The sequence below is a fragment of the Pygocentrus nattereri genome, chromosome 5 (genome assembly GCF_015220715.1).
Source record: "Pygocentrus nattereri isolate fPygNat1 chromosome 5, fPygNat1.pri, whole genome shotgun sequence".
NCBI classification, from domain to species: Eukaryota; Metazoa; Chordata; class Actinopteri; order Characiformes; family Serrasalmidae; genus Pygocentrus; species Pygocentrus nattereri.
In genome coordinates, this window is record NC_051215.1 from 22,937,072 (window position 1) to 22,956,261 (window position 19,190).

Here is a 19,190-nt window from a genome sequence, read left to right on the forward strand (position 1 = left end):
ATAAACAAGACGTTTAAAGCCAAAACAAATCACAAAACTATCATAAAACAGCGTCTCAATCATCAGGCAGTGAATTCATAACCATTTCATGTAGTAACGCTAGAGGGCGCTCCCGAACGAGTCCAAAATAAATAGTTTGATGTGGAGCGTTTGAACAAAATCATCGTTTATAAATGCTTAAACATTTTTAATGTAAAAGAATTTCTTCGTTTCCTGAACAGCACTAAACATTTTAACACTGCTGTTATATTTTTAAGAGCTTTTAAACTCGAGTTATAAGAGTTTAAAACGGCGCCTCATGTAGGTCTATGACGTCAGTGACCTCAAACAGCCAATGAGCTACTCCGCTCGCCCATCAATCATCCCGCTCTAGCAGTAAAGCCCGCCTCCTGCTGCCCAAAACCCATTTGCTGTAGAAAAAAGGAAACATGCAGGTACGATTTCTTTGCTTTTTACTGAAGTACATTCTTCTGCTGTCTAAAATGAAAGAAACTTTCTGAGCGAGTGATTAGAGACTATTTTAACTTCGTTTTTAGCCGTTGGGCTCCATTCACTCTCAGTCATTGAGGACTCGCTCGCAGGCGCCCTCTGATGTTTAGCAGCCCTGGTTTTGATATGATGGGGGAAATAGCTCCTCATAAACCGCCTCTGGGATTACTATTAGTGAGCATGTAAACAAAGATTTTCATCAGATTGTTGAGTAGAGTGAAAATAAACACCTCAGTCTTGATCTGTAATCAGAATGTATTTAATCAGATTGATAATCTTTGCATGTAAACACAGCCAGTGAGAGGTGGGCTACTCGTCATTTTCAGAGCTGTCCTGCTTTTTTAACCCTTCTATCCCGTTCCAGGTGAAAAGTGACCCTTTTCAGGTTTGAGTGTCAACAAGTTCTCCGGAATCAGCCCTCAACACCGATCTACGTCTAGCGGAACTAACGATCTTCGGGGAATGTTGCAGCCGGGACCGTTTAGCGGAGTACAGCATTAGTGTGAAAGTCAGTGATGTTATGAAAACAGAAAGGAGAAAGCTAAAATTCATAATAACATGCTGATAAAACTATAACATCATCTCAGGGATGGCAGAACAGCAGCCCGGCGACGAGAAGCAGGTCAGTCATGTATTATAGGCTCGTGGCTGAGCTGAACACGTAACTGAGTACCCTTCTTTAACATCTTCGAAGGGGCACTCCACCGATTTTTCAAAAAGTCTGCATAATTAAAGGGTTGAGACGGGTGGTCCATTCTAGAGAAGATTACTTAGTCAGAATTGTTTACAGTGGGAGTGATAAGAACCAGATGACCATCTCTAAAAGCTCCCTCACAGAAAGATACACTATATTTCCAAACGTATTCACTGACCCATCCAAATCATTGAATTCAGGTGTTCCAATCACTTCCATGGCCACAGGTGTATAAAACCAAGCACCTAGGCCTGCAGACTGTTTCTACAAACATTAGTGGAAGATTGGGTCGCTCTCAGGAGCTCAGTGAATTCCAGTGTGGTACCTGTGCAGTTGTAAAATTTCCTCACTACTAAATATTCCACAGTCAACTGTCAGTGGTATTATAACAAAGTGGATGCGATTGGGAACGGCAGCATCTCGGCCACGAAGTGGTCAGCCACGTAAAAAGACAGAGCGGGGTCAGTGGATGTAGAGGAACACAGTGCGCAGAGGTCGGCAACTTTCTGCAGAGTCAATCTCTACAGACCTCCAAACTTCATGTGGCCTTCAGATCAGCTCAAGAACAGCATAGCTTCATGGAATGGGTTTCAATGGCTGAGCAGCTGCATCCAAGCCTTACATCACCAAACGCAATGCAAAGCAGCGAATGCAGTGGTGTAAAGCACCGCCACTGGACTCTAGAGCAGTGGACATGTATTCTCTGAGTGACCAATCACACTCCTCACGAATGCGTTTCTGGAAGAACGGTCAAAAATTCCCGTAAACACACTCCTAACCCTTGTGGAAAGCCTTCCCAGAAGAGTTGAAGCTGTTATAGCTGCAAAGGGTGGGCCAACATCATATGGATTAAAAATGGGGTGTCACTCAAGTTCATATGCGTGTGAAGGCAGACAAGTGAATACTTTTGGAAATATAATGTATTATGAAATGGTTATGAATTCACTGCCTGTTTTCTGACACATAGTTTTATGATATTTTTGTGATGAGGTTTTGGCTTAAAATGTTTTTTCTTTGGGGACTATTTTGCCCCCAATGTCCTGAACCTCTCCTCCATGAATAAATTAGCATAATTTGATTAAAATTATTATTAATTATTGTTTCAGTATCAGTATATGCACATATTTATTTAGTATTATCGATATATGCTGTTATTGCACGGCCTTTTCGTCCAGGTTATAGATCCTGTTGCAGATTTTTGTATATTTCTACTTATATAGATGCCTGTAAATAGGATGTTTATGTTTATTCTTCTTTTTATATTGTTTTACTCTCATTATTATCACTGTCTTGTGTTGTGTGACTGACACTGGTTGCTAACTTTCCTTTGGGATCAATAAAGTATCTATCTACAGATCTGTCTATCTAAAATACTTACTACACTAAAACCTTATCACAAAGCTATCATAGGCAGTGAATTCATAACCATTTCATGGAACTTAATAACTTTCTGTGAGGGAGCTTTCAGAGGTGGACGTCTGGTTCCCATCACCACCACTGTGAACAGTTCTGACTCTGACAGCTGTTCAATTATGTAGAGTTTCTGAAAAATCGGTGGAGTTCCCTTTTAATGTACATTGTGTGAGCCTCTCACCTTAATTTAACCTTCAAATAAATAGAGATTTATTGTTTATTTACTCTTGTGCACTTTATTATGCAATTTTATGTATCTTGCACAACTTCACACACATGAAATTATTAGTAGGGCACTAGGAAGCTCCAAAGAAACCCAAGCAACCTGTTAGATACTAGAATGATGAGCAGATCTGTCGAAGCTTCTGAAATGCCTGAGAAAGCTGCAGTAACACTGATGTGGTGGTGGTGTGTTAGTGTGTGTTGTGCTGGTACGAGAGGATCACACCTCAGTGTCGCTGCTGGACTGAGAAAAGTCCACCAACCAAAAATATCCAGCTGACAACGTCCTGTGGGCAGCGTCCTGTGACTGCGGATGAAGGACTAGAGGATGACCAACACAAACTGTGCAGCAGCAGATGAGCTGTCGTGTCTGACTTTACATCTACAAGGTGGACCAACAAGGTAGGAGTGTCTAATAGAGTGGACAGTGAGTGGACACAGTGTTTAAAAACTCAGGCAGCACTGCTGTGTCTGATCCACTTGTACCAGCACAACACACACCAACACACCACCACCACATCAGTGTTACTGCAGTGCTGAGAATGATCCACCACCCAAATAGTACCTGCTCTGTGAGGGTCCATGGGGGTCCTGACCACTGAAGAACAGGGTAAAAGGGGGTAACAAAGTATCAGAGAAACAGATGGACTACAGTCTGTAACTGTAGAACTACAAAGTGCAGCTATACAGTAAGTGGAGCTGATAAAATGGACACTGAGCGCAGAAACAAGGAGGTGGTCATAATGTTATTCCTGACTGGTGTATAACACCTTTCACAAATTCAAGGATGCTTATTCCTGATAGTAGTCTGGCTTTGTCAGGATGTCCAGACTGGCTGCTGTATTTATTTCAGTGTATTTTACTGCACAGGGGGTCAAACTTTTAGGGATCCTGGACGTGGAGAATACTCCCTGTGCTCGAGATGCTCTTCTCCATGGGGCAGGCGGATCAGTCATTACAGGACTTGTGCACTTTTTGGCAACAAGTAAGTCTAAGATTTGGTAGCAGTCAGATTCTTAAAAAAGATGGTTCTTTAAGGGTTCTTTAGTAAAGACAGGGATTCTATTTACTACTATGAACACTCAAAGAACCATTTGTATGCTTAAGCAGTTCTTTGCATGGAGAAATGGTTCTTTAGATTGATAAAGAATGTGTTGTATGGTTATATATAGAACCGTTTTGAATATGTAACAAGCTCAATATCATAAAAATAGCACAACTCTTTGGTGCTATATAGAACCATATACAACACATTCTCCATCAGTCTGAGGGTTGTTTATTAAAGACAGTGGTTCTGTATGGAACCATAGACACTCAGAGAACCATTTGCATACTTAAATGGTTCTTTGCATGCTTAAATGGTTCTTCAGATTGATGGAGAATGTGTTGTATGGTTCTCTACAGAACCTTTTTGAAAATGGTTCTATATAGCACTAAGAAGGGTTCTTGTGTTGTAACAAGCTTGACATTGTAACAATAGCAGAACCCTTTTCATTGCTATATTGAACCATATACATCATAATCTCCATTAATCCGAGGGTTCTCAAGTAAAGACAGTGGTTCTGCATAGAACCATGAACACTCAGAGAAGCATTTACATGATTAAATGGTTCTTTTCATGGTGAAAGCTTGACATCATAACAATAGCAGAACCCTTTTTGTTGCTACATTCTCCATCTATCTGAGGAAACATTTCAGCATGAAACGGTTTTATATAGAACTCATGGTTCTAAATAGAACCATTTATTTTACTAAAGAACCCTTGAAGATCCATGTTTGAGTGTACTTTGTGTTGTGTAGCATATGGTATTCTGTCAGCAGGCCTGTAGCTCCTCTCTGTCCGTGTGCTGTCCGTAATGGTTGTAAACCTAGAATTTCATGGATCTACCCGCCTTGTCCTTTCCTCTTCAGGCAGAGTGAAGCGCTCATTTGATGTGGGAATGGCTGGTTTCATGCTGACAACACTGGGCTCGTGGTATGTGATCAGTCTGCTGAAGTAGAACCATTTGTTATTTGTATAATTGTGTTATTATACTGTATATTATTGTGTGAAGAGACAGTCCATGGTGTTGCATTTAGGGATTTTAAGAGGGAACTGAACCTGTTTTCCAATATCTCTGCATTATTAAATCATCGAGATGTAAGTCATTCACTGTGGGTTGATGTGGTTTGACACCAAAACATATGTGCTACCATTATTAGCACCCTCAGTCATTCTTATTGGTTATCAAATATCTTATATTTTTCCATGTATGTTATTTTGGATATACAGTTATAAGCAAAAGTTTGCGCATTTCACATTTTCTTGATGTTGACTAATGCACAGTTACTGTTTTTCGTGAATTTAACATTAGAAATGATTGTTTTTGTTTCTAATCTCATAAATTCAGCAAATAATAGCATATAAACAAATTAACAGTAATTGTGCATTAAAATCTGCAGTGTGTGTCTCTGTAAAGAATGTGTTCGCTTTTCACTTAGAAAGTCAACAATTCATTTCACCAGGGAAGTTCAAAATTTGCATCTGTGTGTGTTTATCTCTAATTTATGTGAAAAAGCAAAACGTTCCTTATTTTAATGAGCATTAATTAATATTAACTTGATTTTATTGGCTGTTTGGCATGAAATCTTTACATAACAACTGTAACAATCAATCAATCAATTGATAAATAAATAAATAAACATAAGTATGACATATGCGACATGACAGCAGTAACGACGGCGTTCTTCACTTCAGGTTCTACTGCCGATACAACAATGCCAAACTGCGAGTGCAGCAGAAGGTGATTCAGGATGGAATTAAGAATAAAGTGATGTATGAGGGGACGAGTCGTGATCCCACACGGCAAACTAGAGAGCAGTAAAGTGGGCTTTGCACGAACTGCCCACTGCTGTGGCTCTCTCTCATCCTGAGACCATTGTGAGTTTGTGCCATCTGTTTAAATATCAAATTGATTTGATGTGTTTGTTTTTAATCTGAAGCAATTCTGTGATTGATGTGATTTAATAAAATATAATAATAATCATATGAGAACAAATGTAACTGTTTTGATTCTGTTTGTAGTTTACAGGTGAGTTTCAGCAGCTGGCCAGTAGATGTCGCTGCAACATGTAAAATGTAGCTAAAAGGTTTACAGGAAGAACATGACCATGTACCAGAGAACTTGTAGAGAGGAGAATTGCTGCTCTGCAATGTCTTCTGGGTTTCTCATACTCTAGAGGGCGCTCCCGAGCAAGTCCAAAATGAATGGGTCAATAAGGAGGGTTTGCGCAAAATCATAGTTTATAAATGCTGAAACAATTTCCTGACAGAGCAGCATAAAACATTTTAACACTGCTGTTATATGTTTAAGAGCTTTTAAACTCGAGTTATAGGAGTTTAAAACAGCGCCTCATGTAAATTCATGACTTCTGTGAGTGCAAATAGCCAATGAGCTGCTCTGCTCACCAACCAATCAGCTCTCAGTAACAGTAGTACAGTAATTTTTAGTGAAATACATTATTCTACTGGGGCGGCACGGTGACGTGGTGGGTAGCGCTGTTGCCTCACAGCGAGGAGGGCCTGGGTTCGATTCCCCGGCTGGGCGGCCAGGGTCCTCTCTGTGTGGAGTTTGCATGTTCTCCCCGTGTCTGCGTGGGTTTCCTCCGGGTTCTCCGGTTTCCTCCCACAGTCCAAAGACATGCAGTCAGGCCAATTGGACGTGCTAAATTGCCTCTAGGTGTGAGTGACTGTCTGTGTCTGTCTGTCTGACCTGCGATGGACTGGCAACCTGGATGGATGGATGGATGGATGGATGGATGGATGGATGGATGGATGGATGGATGGATGGATGGATGGATGGATGGATGGATGGATGGATGGATGGATGGATGGATGGATGGATGGATGGACATTATTCTACTTTCTAAAATTAAAGAAACGTTGTGGGCGAGTGATTATAAACTGTTTTAACTTTTCATTTTTAGCCATTGAGCTCTACTCACTCCCATTCATCGAGGACTCGCTGACGCGCTCTGCTGTTTAGCAGTCCTGTTTTTGATACTGCAGGGGAAATAGGAAGTGGCCAGTCTCCTCATAAACCAGCTCTGACCATGTACTGTAAAGCTAAACTGCATGAGCACATGATTTTAGCATGTATAGGAACCAGCATTTTTACACATATAATGTATATATAACATCAAAATGAAAGTTTATAAACGGGCAACTTGTTATTCAAATCAAATCACTTTAACACAGGTGTGGCGCGATACATAAAAACAGCACCCCCCGCGACCCTGACAGAGAAGCGGCTTAGAAAATGAATGGATAAAACAAGACATCTTAACAATTACACCTTCTTGAGCCTCAATTTAGCAATATTGCTTTTTAAATCAGTCGTACAGAATTTTTATATATATATAAAAATTATATATATATATATATATATATATATATATATATATATACACACACACTGCTCAAACAAATAAAGGGAACACTTAAACAACACAATATAACTCCAAGTAAATCAAACTTCTGTGAAATCAAACTGTCCACTTAGGAAGCAACACTGATTGACAATCAATTTCACAGCTGTTGTGCAAATGGAATAGACAACAGGTGGAAATTATTGGCAATTAACAAGACACAGTAAAGGAGTGGTTCTGCAGGTGGGGACCACAGACCACTTCTCATTACCTCATTCTCATTCTCTTTCTGGCTGATGTTTTGGTCACTTTTGAATGTTGGTGGTGCTTTCACACTCGTGGTAGCATGAGACGGACTCTACAACCCACAAGTGGCTCAGGTAGTGCAGCTCATCCAGGATGGCACATCAATGCGAGCTGTGGCAAGAAGGTTTGCTGTGTCTGTCAGCGTAGTGTCCAGAGGCTGGAGGCGCTACCAGGAGACAGGCCGGTACACCAGGAGACGTGGAGGAGGCCGTAGGAGGGTAACAACCCAGCAGCAGGACCGCTACCTCCGCTTTGTGCAAGGAGGAACAGGAGGAGCACTGCCAGAGCCCTGCAAAATGACCTCCAGCAGGCCACAAATGTGCATGTGTCTGCACAAACGGTTAGAAACCGACTCCGTGAGGATGGTATGAGGGCCCGACATCCACAGATGGGGGTTGTGCTCACAGCCCAACACCGTGCAGGACGCTTGGCATTTGCCAGAGAACACCTGGCTTGGCAAATTCTCCACTGGCGCCCTGTGCTCTTCACAGATGAAAGCAGGTTCACACTGAGCACATGTGACAGACGTGACAGAATCTGGAGATGCCATGGAGAGCGATCTGCTGCCTGCAACATCCTTCAGCATGACCGGTTTGGCAGTGGGTCAGTAATGGTGTGGGGTGGCATTTCTTTGGAGGGCCGCACAGCCGTCCATGTGCTCACCAGAGGTAGCCTGACTGCCATTAGGTACCGAGATGAGATCCTCAGACCCCTTGTGAGACCATATGCTGGTGGGGTTGGCCCTGGGTTCGTCCTAATGCAGGACAATGCTAGACCTTATGTGGCTGGAGTGTCAGCAGGTCCTGCAAGATGAAGGCATTGAAGCTATGGACTGGCCCGCCTGTTCCCCAGACCTGAATCTGATTGAGCACATCTGGGACATCATGACTCGTTCCATCCACCAACGCCACGTTGCACCACAGACTGGCCAGGAGTTGGCGGATGCTTTAGTCCAGGTCTGGGAGGAGATCCCTCAGGAGACCATCGGCCACCTCATCAGGAGCATGCCCAGGCGTTGTAGGGAGGTCATACAGGAACGTGGAGGCCACACACAATAATGACCCTCATTTTGACTTGTTTTAAGGACATCACATCAAAGTTGGATCAGCCTGTAGTGTGTTTTTCCACTTTAATTTTGTGTGTGACTCCAAATCCAGGCCTCCATTGGTTAATAAATTTGATTTCCATTGATGATTTTTGTGTGATTTTGTTGTCAGCACCTTCAACTTTGTACAGAACAAAGTATTCAATGAGAATATTTCATTCATTCAGATCTAGGATGTGTTATTTGAGTGTTCCCTTTATTTGTTTGAGCAGTGTATAACGAAGGGTGAATTGGTCTATGCACTGTATGGCCAAAAGTATGTGGACACCCCTCCTGAAACATAACTGTAGCAGTGTCTTTATTACGGAATTCATGTCCATTAGATGGGAAATAGCAGTAGAGCTACACTGACTGTATATGCATAAATGTTTATAAAAGCTTATTTCAATAGGTGTCATAAGTACTACTTTAGCTACCTTTTATCAAAACTGGCAAATGTAACCTTTATAGAGAACCACGTCCCTTTGAACAAGCATTTATAAACATTTATGTAGGGTTAGTGTTGTCATGACAGGTACCTTACAGCGAAATGTTACCAGTTTGACTTAGCATTCTAATTTGTAATGATAATGCTTTAAGACATAAAGAGTCACATTTCAGTACATATAGATTTACTGAATGAATCGCCAAAATATGTAACGAAGGGTGAATTGGTCCATACACTATATGGCCAAAAGTATGTATCGCTTGGCTAAACAGAGAGATAGAGCTGAAAAGGATGTACAGCAGGTTAGGCTGATCAAGGATAGAAAGGGAAATGTACTAGTGAGTGAACAGAGAGTGTTGAGTAGATGGAAGGAGTACTTTGAAGAACTAATGAATGAGGAAAACGAGAGAGAGAGGAGGACAACGGGGGGAGAGATATTGGATCAGGAAGTGCAGAGATTTAGTAAGGTGGAAGTGAGGGCAGCTTTAAAAAGGATGAAGAATGGAAAGGCAGTTGGTCCAGATGACATACCTGTGGAGGTATGGAGATGTTTAGGAGAGAAGGCAGTGGACTTTTTAACCAGGTTGTTTAACAAAATCCTGGAGAGTGAGAGGATGCCTGATGAGTGGAGAAGCAGTGTACTGGTCCCCATTACCCAAGGGTGATGTGCAGAGCTGCAGTAACTACAGAGGTATAAAGTTGATGAACCACACCATGAAGGTATGGGAAAGAGTTGTTGAAGCAAGGCTAAGGTGAGAGGTTCAGATCAGTCAGCAGCAGTTTGGTTTCATGCCCAGAAAGAGTACCACAGATGCAATTTTTGCGTTGAGAGTGTTGGTAGAGAAGTGCAGAGAAGGTCAGAAGGAGCTACATTGTGTCTTTGTGGATCTAGAGAAGGCATATGATAGGGTGCCAAGAGAGGAACTGTGGTACTGTATGAGGAAGTCAGGTGTAGCTGCAAAGTATGTTAGGGTGGTGCAGGACATGTATGAGGATTGTGAGACAGTGGTGAGGTGTGCAGTTGGAGTGACAAATGGTTTCAAGGTGAAGGTAGGGTTACATCAGGGATCAGTTGACAGATGAGGTCAGGCAGGAGGCTCCATGGATCATGATGTTTGCAGATGACATTGTAATATGTGGTGAGAGTGGAGAGCACGTGGAAGAGAAGCTGGAGAGGTGGAGGTTTGCACTGGAGAGGAGAGGAATGAAGGTCAGTATAGAGAAGACAGAATACATGTGTGTGAATGAGAGGGAGGCAGGTGGAAAGGTGAAGATGCAAGGAGTAGAGGTCATAAAGGTGGATGACTTCAAATATCTTGGGTCAACCATCCAGAGCAATGGACAGTGTAGAAAAGAGGTGAAGAAGAGGGTGCAGGCAGGATGGAGTGGGTGGAGATGGATGTCAGGGCTGATGTGTGACAGAAGGATAGCAGCAAGAGTGAAAGGGAAGGTTTACAAGACAGTAGTGCGTCCTGCTTTGATGTATGGTTTGGAGACTGTGGCTCTGTCTAAAAGACAGGAGGCTGAGCTGGAGGTGGCAGAGATGAAGATGCTGAGATTTTCGTTGGGAGTGACAAGGCTGGACAAGATTAGAAATGAGCAGATCAGAGGGACAGTGAAGGTGGAGCAGTTTGGAGATAAAGCCAGAGAGGCCAGGTTGAGATGGTTTGGACATGTGTTGAGGAGGAATAGTGGATATATTGGGCAAAGAATGTAGGAGATGGAGCTGCCGGGTAGAAGGAGAAGAGGTAGACCTCAGAGAAGGTTTATGGATGTAGTGAAGGTGGACATGGAGATGGTTGGTGTGAAAGTAGAGGAGGCAGTGGATAGGGCAAGATGGAGGCAGATGATCCGCTGTGGCAACCCCTAAAGGGAGCAGCCGAAAGAAGAAGAAGAAGAAGGATTGTCTTAATCAGCTGCAGCCACCAGCAAAGTCAAAACCAGAATTAAATCAGTTGACCCCTTTTGACCTCTTGCCTAAGGATGAATGAGGTTAATGAAGCCGTTCGTTTCAGCCACACTGGCTGATCTATTCTTCCTCGTCTCACTGAAATAAAAACCCAGCGTCAACAAGTTTCTTTGCTTTCATTTATTCTACAACACGTACAACATAAATGGTCATCTGCAAACACAAACTGGCCATGTGCACATATAGCTCACTGCAGTAGTCTGATTGTGGTGGCGCCAAAAAAGAATTATGGCAATAAAGGAACAATAAATAAAGCTTTTGCTCTGGTTTACCGAAAGCCCTCTGTAAAACCCAGATGAGGAGGTTTGTGCCATCAGCAGATCATCATAAAGCCTCATAAAGAAGAGAATAAGCACAAACAGAGTGCCGCTGACCGGCCCTACTGAGAATAACAGCAGCATTACAGACTGGAATGGACTTCTTTACTTCACATGCAGCGTTAAGCTGTTTTGGAGAACAACTATGCAAAAAGGTGCAGCGACATAAATCTGACATAAGGTTTACGGTTGTGTGCAAAAGTTTGGGCACCCCTGGTCAAATGATGTTGATTTTCTAAGTGTGAATAAGTTAACACATCCTCCACAGAGAGCTCCTCCACACTTCTGCATGTCTTAATGCACAATTAGTGTTTACTGGTTGATTTAACACACTGGGGAAAAAAACGTGGCCTGTGCAAAGGTTACAGCACATTGTACATCGATCAGCATAACATTCTGACCACCACCTTGTTTCTACACTCATTGTCCATTTTATCACCTCCACTTACTCTATAGCTGCACTTTGTAGTTCTACAGTTACAGACTGTAGTCCATCTGTTTCTCTGATACTCTGTTACCCCCTTTTACCCTGTTCTTCAGTGGTCAGGACCCCCATGAACCCTCACACAGCAGGTACTATTTGGGAGCTGGATCATTCTCAGCACTGCAGTAACACTGATGTGGTGGCGGTATGTTAGTGTGTGTTGTGCTGGTATGAGTGGATCAGACACAGCAGTGTGGCTAGAGTTTTTACAGTCTGTAACTGTAGAACTACAAAGTGCACCTATAGAGTAAGTGGAGCTGATAAAATGGTCAATGAGCGTAGAAACAATGAGGTGGTCACAATCTAATGCTCAGGCATTAGAGTATCTGTTAAATGGAGTAAATTAATAGAAAATGTGCACTAAAATTGGCAGAAAATGGCATATTATTATATGTTCCCTGTACACTCTCAGAAAAAGCTACTAAACTGTCACTGGGGTTGGACCCCCAAGGGTCCATCTCAGTACCTTTAGTCAGGGAACATAACTGAACCATAATCCACTGAAATGATATGTTCTAAGCTGTACTGACTCCACACACCCCGTCTCACCTCCAGGCTTTAACTCTACTGTTCTGTTTTAAAACATTCGGTTATGAAAAGGTACAAATACCAACTTTTCACCTGGAAAAACGTATTTAACCTTCACAGTCAGACCTTAAAACCGCTGCTGTACCTCTGAGGGAACAGTTGCATTGTTTGTACCTTGATGAACGAAAAATATACCAGCATAGAACCTTTATTTCCAACATTGTAGATGATATGTTACTTATATTCACTTAACAACATGTGTACTCTGACCAGGGGTGTTCAAACTTGCAAATAACTGTATAGATAATCACTTACAGGAGATCATATTTGGAACAGAGCAGAGCAAACAGAGAAAAAGGCTAGTTCGGGACTCAGTAATTAAGAAGTGAGATTAGCAAATATCCTGAGACGGGGGTCCTTTAACATTTCTAAATGACATTTTTGGAAATCTCAATATCATATTATGAAAAAGTAAATAAAAAACAACAATAAACACACAAACTCACATGTTGGTATGTCTGGTTAAATGAAGCTGAATAAAAAAAAAAAATCATACATCTTGTGTTGTTTCTGTAAACGACACTATTTTGGCAAAAAAGGAAAGAAAAACATTGACAAACAAAAATGACCTGTATGAAATGTATGAGGGCAAAATTTACACAAACAACGCTTGACGTTCATCTCCAATGTTCAATGTGGCTAATAGAGTATAAAATGTAAGTCCACTGTTGCAGCTGAATTTAAAATTCTTCTGATAGGAAACATCTTTTCGATTCTTGTCCAAAGAATCTCCTCTTCAGGCAAAATGTGCCTTAAAAACAGTCACTATGAATACTAACACTGTTCACCACTTCATACCAAGTCTTTGGTCCTTTTCATCCACCAGCACAATCACATTTAACTGTTAGTCAAATAAAAGCCCAGAAGTTTTTACGTTTAAATTTATCGCTTTTTTCACTCTGAATCCAGGGATTCTGTGTTGGACGATTCTTGAATCTGCTTGAATCATGAGGCAATAACGTATAAGGTATATGGAAAGAATGCTAACACATACAGCACTATGATGAAGTGCGATAGAGACCATCCGTCACCTTTAATTCCCAGTCTGAACGACTTTTAAGTACAAGTGATTCAATTTTCAGCAGATCTTTCCGAGGAGATTAGATATGAGATAATCCACTTACATAAGAAAGCAGAAAGTCAATGCGGAGTTTCCAAAACTGGAGCTCAAAAACGGATTAAACACTACAGAGAAAATGTGGCTCCTAACAACCACCTAGAAGACCTGGTCGACACCAAAACTGCCCTCAGCAGATAAACAGCACTTAAAGCTTCCAACTTTGAGAGAAAGGAGAAAATCAAGCTGCTTCAGGTCTGAAAACATCCACAGGTGTTTCTGTCCATCCTTCTACTGTGACAAGACCACTCAGCGCTGTGGGTCTGAAAGGATGTGTAGCTGATCAAGAAGAAACTCACTGAGAAAAGGAGACGGACACATCAAACAAAGAAGCTGAATGATGGACTGACCACCCCAGAGTCCAGACCTCAACACCATGGAATGGGTTTGATTACTTCAGAAAATCATCAACCAGCTTCTAAGACTGAACTCTGGAGACGTGTCTGCAGATTCTTTGAGGAGCTGAAAGTGAGTCTCCTGAAAAGAATGGAAGCTGGAATAAAGGAAACTGAAAATCTGATATTTAGTGCAGGGTGGCGTGGTGGGTAGCGCTGTCACCTCACAGCGAGGAGGTCCTGGGTTCGATTCCCCGGCCAGGTGACTGGGGTCCTCTCTGTGTGGAGTTTGCATGTTCTCCCCGTGAATGCGTTGGTTTCCACCGGGTTCTCCGGTTTCCTCCCACAATCCAAAGACATGCAGTCAGGCCAAGTGGACACGCTACATTGCCCCTAGGTGTGATTGTGTGTGTGTCTGTCTGCCCTGTGATGGGCTGGCAATGTGTCCAATGCCCAAAGCTGCCCAATGACAGCTGGAATAGGCTCCAGTGACCCTGAGGGAGAAGCGGCTTAAATGTGTGTGTGTGTGCATGAAATGTACATTTTTATTTTATGTATTTTTGTAAAAGCTCCCCTCAAATTAACAGAACATGTTTTTTACGATCTACACCCATTACTATATTCTTAAAATTTACTGCTGAAAGCCAAGAATCTCAGATGTTCTTTGTACTATTTTATAAAAATCACTTTTACAGAGCAGATCACTGAAGAGATGCTGTCTGTTTACAGTTTATAGCCCAGATTTGTGGAAAAATGGGTCGACTTTCAGTAAAAACTGAGTTCAGCTTCTTTTATTATAAGGGTTTAAAATGACATCACCATCTATTTGACTGGAAAGAAGAGTTACAGCCTCATATGACGCCCAGCTTCTGAATGTACTGTAGCTTATGAAATATGAAAGTTATGAAGAATATGACGAAGTGCGTTTTAGAATCACCGGTGGTTCTATAGAGTGTAGGAGGCTACATATATAACCTTGCACTTAATGGCTGTTCTGAGGGGTGAAACATGGTCTCTGACTTTATCACAGCACCGTATGCTACAATCATAAACCCCATGATACTTGAAAAGGTTTTTCTACACTGGTAACTTTTTCATTCTGAAAACTGGATTAAAAAGCAGAACCTCAGACAATGGAAAGACCATGAATCCTTCTGATACAGATGACATGACAAATTACACACAGCTTATAATAAAATAAGCAGCTTTGAACCTTCAGGTTTCAGGAAATCTCAATTAAGCTCATAAAATGCACAGTAACTGTTAAACCCAGCTCTAAGTTTGTCATTAAACCAAGAAAAACATTTAAAGGGTTAAATATGCTTCAGTCAGTAACTGAACAGTGTATGCGTCATGTGGTGCTGTGCACAGAGCCCATAATGATCCATTCATGGATATGAGAACAGCAACGAACATGTATTGGTAAACGGCTTGTGAAGCCAAAAAGCCATTTAATAAGAATATTAAAGACCTGTGAGAAAAAATCTTGATAATTCTTGATGAGTGTGGCTGATTTGGCCTTATTCCAATCCTGAGTGGAACGTCTTTGATGTTCGTGTGTTATTTCCCTCATTAAATGGCTTCCCACTGTCGGTGGACTAAGAGGGAGTAATCAGGGTCACCCAGGCAGGGCAACGAGTCTGGAGCCAACACTGAGCGACACGGGATTTGAAAGCTGCATCAGTGATCGCAGCATTTAGGATCAGACAACAGACGTCAGCTTTCAGACATGATGGTCACCAAAACTCAACGTCATTAAGATTTTGCTCAATCGATTATCCTCCGACCAAAAATTATTATTAATTAAACCAAATTAATTTAGTTCACTTGTGAATTTAGTTCACATATGAACTAGTAGGGAAAGATTCGTGAACTGAAGTTGCTATATTATCCCAGGTGGTTGTTAAGGTGCTGCTATGTTATCCCAGGTGGTTGCTAAGGTGTTGCTAATTTATCACAGATGGTTGCTATGGTGATGCTATGTTATCCCAGGTGACAGTTAAGTTTTTCCTAAGTCATTGCTATGTTAAGATGTTATGTGGTTAAGATTTTGCTATATAATCCCATGTGGTTGTTAAGGTGTTGCTATGTTATCCCAGATGGTTGCTAAGGTGTTGCTATGTTATCCCAGATGGTTGATATGGTGTTATGTTATCCCAGGTGATTGCTAAGTTTTGCTGTCATTACTATGTTATTCCAGATGGTTGTTAAGATTTTGCTATATAATCCCATGTGGTTGCTAAGGTGCTGCTATGCTGTCCCAGGTGGTTGCTAAAGTGTTACTATGTTGTCCCAGGTGACTGCTAAGATGTTGCTATGTTATCCCAGGTGGTTGCTAAGGTGTTACTATATAATCCCATGTGGCTGCTATGGTGTTGCGATATTATCCCAGGTAGTTGCTGAGGTATTGCTATATAACGCCATGAGGTTGCTAAGGTGTTGCTGATATCTCACGTGGTTGCTAAGGTCTTATTATGTTATCCCAGGTGGTTGCTAAAGTTTTGCTATGTTATCCCAAGTGGTTGCTTATGTGTTGCTATATTATCCCAGATGGTTGCTAAGGGGTTGCTGGGTCATTGCTATGTTATTCCAGATAGTTGCTGAGGTGTTGCTAGGCCTTTGCTATGGTATGTCGGTTGTTGGCAAGGTGTTGATATGCTGTGGCTATGTTATTCCATGTAGTTGCAAACGTTTCGCTACTTTGTTACTATGGTATTCCAGCTGGTGGCCAAGGCATTCCTAAGCTATAGCTATCATATACGAGCTGGTTGCTAAGGTGTTACAAGGGCATTACTGTGGTTGGCTTTGTCAACCAATTTAATACATGCTACCGAAAACAGAAAAGTGATTGTTTACATGGGTATTTTTTTAAAGATACTATTAATGAGCTGTTTTGTTCCTATCACAAGAAGAGCACATCAAACCCCTCTTAGGCACAATTATTACATAAAAATTAACTGATTGCAGTTAGGTGTTAGTTGTTAAACAGTTGTTTGCTTTCTCATACATTTACGTCAGAACAAACAATTCAAGTGGGAATGTTTTCATCAGAGGATTCGGGGCAAATACATGCAAATGAAGAAAGTAGAAAACAAGTCATTGGTCTCACAAAAACTATAAAGTTCTAACTTCCGACTGGAGCTATAGCAATTTAGTTTTGTTTGTTTACTTGATGTTTGTTAACAACTTTAGAGGGCGGTGGTGAGTAATATATTTTTGCATGAGCTTGAGCTATTTTTGTCATTAGTTGGCAGCTACTTAGAAACAATCTGACCTTAGACTTGTACTTTAAAACAACTTAATATGTCTTTTGAAAAAGACAGTTAAACTGTTAATTGAAATTATTCATATGCCAGGTACAATTTCATGATCAGGATGGGCATAGCTCTGGGACACAAACATTAAAATTTAGGTACAAACCATGCAAACTCACCTGGAAAGTCTGAGAGATTTTCCTGCGCCAGAAACAATATGTACATTTTTTGAGAATTAAAATATTGTACATATTTTAAGACCCGGCAGAGGCAGGTTAATTGATGCAATGTGAAAGTTGCAAATGAACCACAGCATTGAAATAGCAGTGATAAGGTTTACGAAGTCAACAAAAGTGCATAAAGTCAACCTACTTCCCTACACTAATTCACTGGGAATAAATATTAATGTAATATTGATAAAGTAAATTTCATAAGTCGTTGTACTCAATACCATATGAGGGGTATTGTTTAAATAAACAAAATATAGATTCTCAGTATAATAGCATAGGATTTGCAAAGCATTCACATAAATATGTTCTACGGAGACAACAGAGTACAACAATAAATAAGTTCATAAATGAAACAGAGGAAATCCTTCATAGCCCAGTCAGCGCTACATCCCAAGGCAGGAAATAAATTACAATCAAACGGGTCTGTGAACGAAGCTGATTCACAACAGCGACAACAACAAAATAAAACAAACAAAAAAAAAAAAAACGACGCAAGCTCCTCACAGGATAATGTCGTAAACTCGACCTACACGTCCCAGCCACTCGCGCACCGCCTGCCGCACTCTGAGGTCAGTCACATGACAGGTCAGCTGGCTGATGCATGGGAACACGGCCGGCTGGAGGGCGATGAATGTGGGGTCCGGCAACAGCTGAATTTGGTTCAAGATGGTGAGGACCATGTTGGTCCACGCCTGAACGAAAGAGAAAAGCAGACTGATTAAGTTGTGAGAAAATTATTAAAGTAATATTTCACCCAAATCATCAACGAACATAAAAGCGTCACTTACAACTTCATAACGCATGCATTAGCATTGCATAACGTACTTATAAAGCAATGCTTGAGCATTTACAAACAGCTTATGCCTTTAATCCCAAGACAAAATGAGATGTTTTATAAAGTGAATGACTGTATTTACATAAGGGACCTTAACCTAAAGAGACAGGCACTTGTTTCGTTTATAACACCCAGGAATCAACTGCTATATCTGTTTTAGAGCTGCATGATATTTACCTAAAATGTGATGTTTGCTAAAGCTGTCGAAAGTCATGATGATAATATGAGAAGTAATAAATTGTTATAAAAATAATACATGGCTGGATGTAAAGCAAGAGCAGACATTTTTTGGGACATGTAAAAAGAGAAACTAACTAACCTCTTTCTAAACCCCTCTTTAAACAAAAAGCAAAATACAAAATTTCAAAAGCACTGTACTGTTCTGGAAAATAAAAGAAATAGTAATAGCTATTGACATCAGAACTACACGCACATGTTTGTGCACTAAAGGGCTGAGAAACAGTCAGCATTACCTCAACAGATTTGCTAACAAAGGCTTCAAAGCCAAATAATGAAATGTTTATTTTTTAATAAGAGTACACAAGAACAACAGAGTACACATTGTTGTCTCATTTTATTTATTTAGTTATTAAATACTGTGGCATCAGACACGTCAGGTTGTATTTACTCAACCAAATACAACCAAAAGCAACAACAATACTTCTGTTTTAAAAAGTGCTGTTGTTGCTTTTGGTTGACTGTAGGCAGGTACGGTGTCCTTAGTTGGCCCGGGATGCTTATTTTGAAGGGGGGCATAAGGTAAATGTAAGCCCAGCTGGCCAGCAGAAAAACAGCCTGAGCATAGAGTGTGTGTTTTGCAGTTGAATCTCCATTAAAGCTGAGTTATGAGGACATTTTAAGATCTCAGTGTGTGTTCTGTAGTGGAATTTCCATTAAAGCTGAGTGATGGGGATATTTTAAGGTCTCAGTGTGAGTTTTCTAGTGGAATGTGCATTAAAGCTGAGTTATGAGGACATTTTAAGGTCTCAGTGTGTGTT

The 19,190-nt window shown here is 41.1% G+C and overlaps 2 protein-coding genes across 4 annotated transcripts in view; one reads left to right on the forward strand and one right to left on the reverse strand.

The window, feature by feature from the left end:
• Positions 1-859: 859 nt before the first annotated feature.
• Positions 860-5,856, forward strand: LOC108425479 (cytochrome c oxidase assembly protein COX20, mitochondrial). Its single transcript, XM_017694157.2, has 4 exons — positions 860-1,111; positions 3,689-3,803; positions 4,730-4,793; positions 5,556-5,856. Exons 1-4 carry the CDS (start codon positions 1,079-1,081, stop codon positions 5,680-5,682), a joined length of 339 nt encoding a protein of 112 aa, XP_017549646.1. The 5' UTR covers positions 860-1,078; the 3' UTR covers positions 5,683-5,856.
• Positions 5,857-14,678: 8,822 nt separating this feature from the next.
• arfgef3 (ARFGEF family member 3) overlaps positions 14,679-19,190 on the reverse strand; it is an 82,983-nt gene continuing 78,471 nt past the window's right edge. For all 3 annotated transcript variants that reach the window (XM_017694153.2, XM_017694154.2, XM_017694152.2), the window contains one exon: positions 14,679-18,049. In XM_017694153.2, the coding sequence (XP_017549642.1) occupies positions 17,858-18,049 (192 nt within the window). In that variant the 3' untranslated portion in view covers positions 14,679-17,857. The remainder of the gene's footprint in view (positions 18,050-19,190) is intronic.

Bases quoted from the DNA above. Each gene is read 5' to 3' on its own strand.
- LOC108425479 (XM_017694157.2), top strand. From the start codon at position 1,079: ATGGCAGAACAGCAGCCCGGCGACGAGAAGCAG. The intron at 1,112-3,688 runs GTCAGTCATGTA...TTTACTGCACAG, and splicing joins AGCCCGGCGACGAGAAGCAG to GGGGTCAAACTTTTAGGGAT. The intron at 4,794-5,555 runs GTATGTGATCAG...TCTTCACTTCAG, and splicing joins CTGACAACACTGGGCTCGTG to GTTCTACTGCCGATACAACA.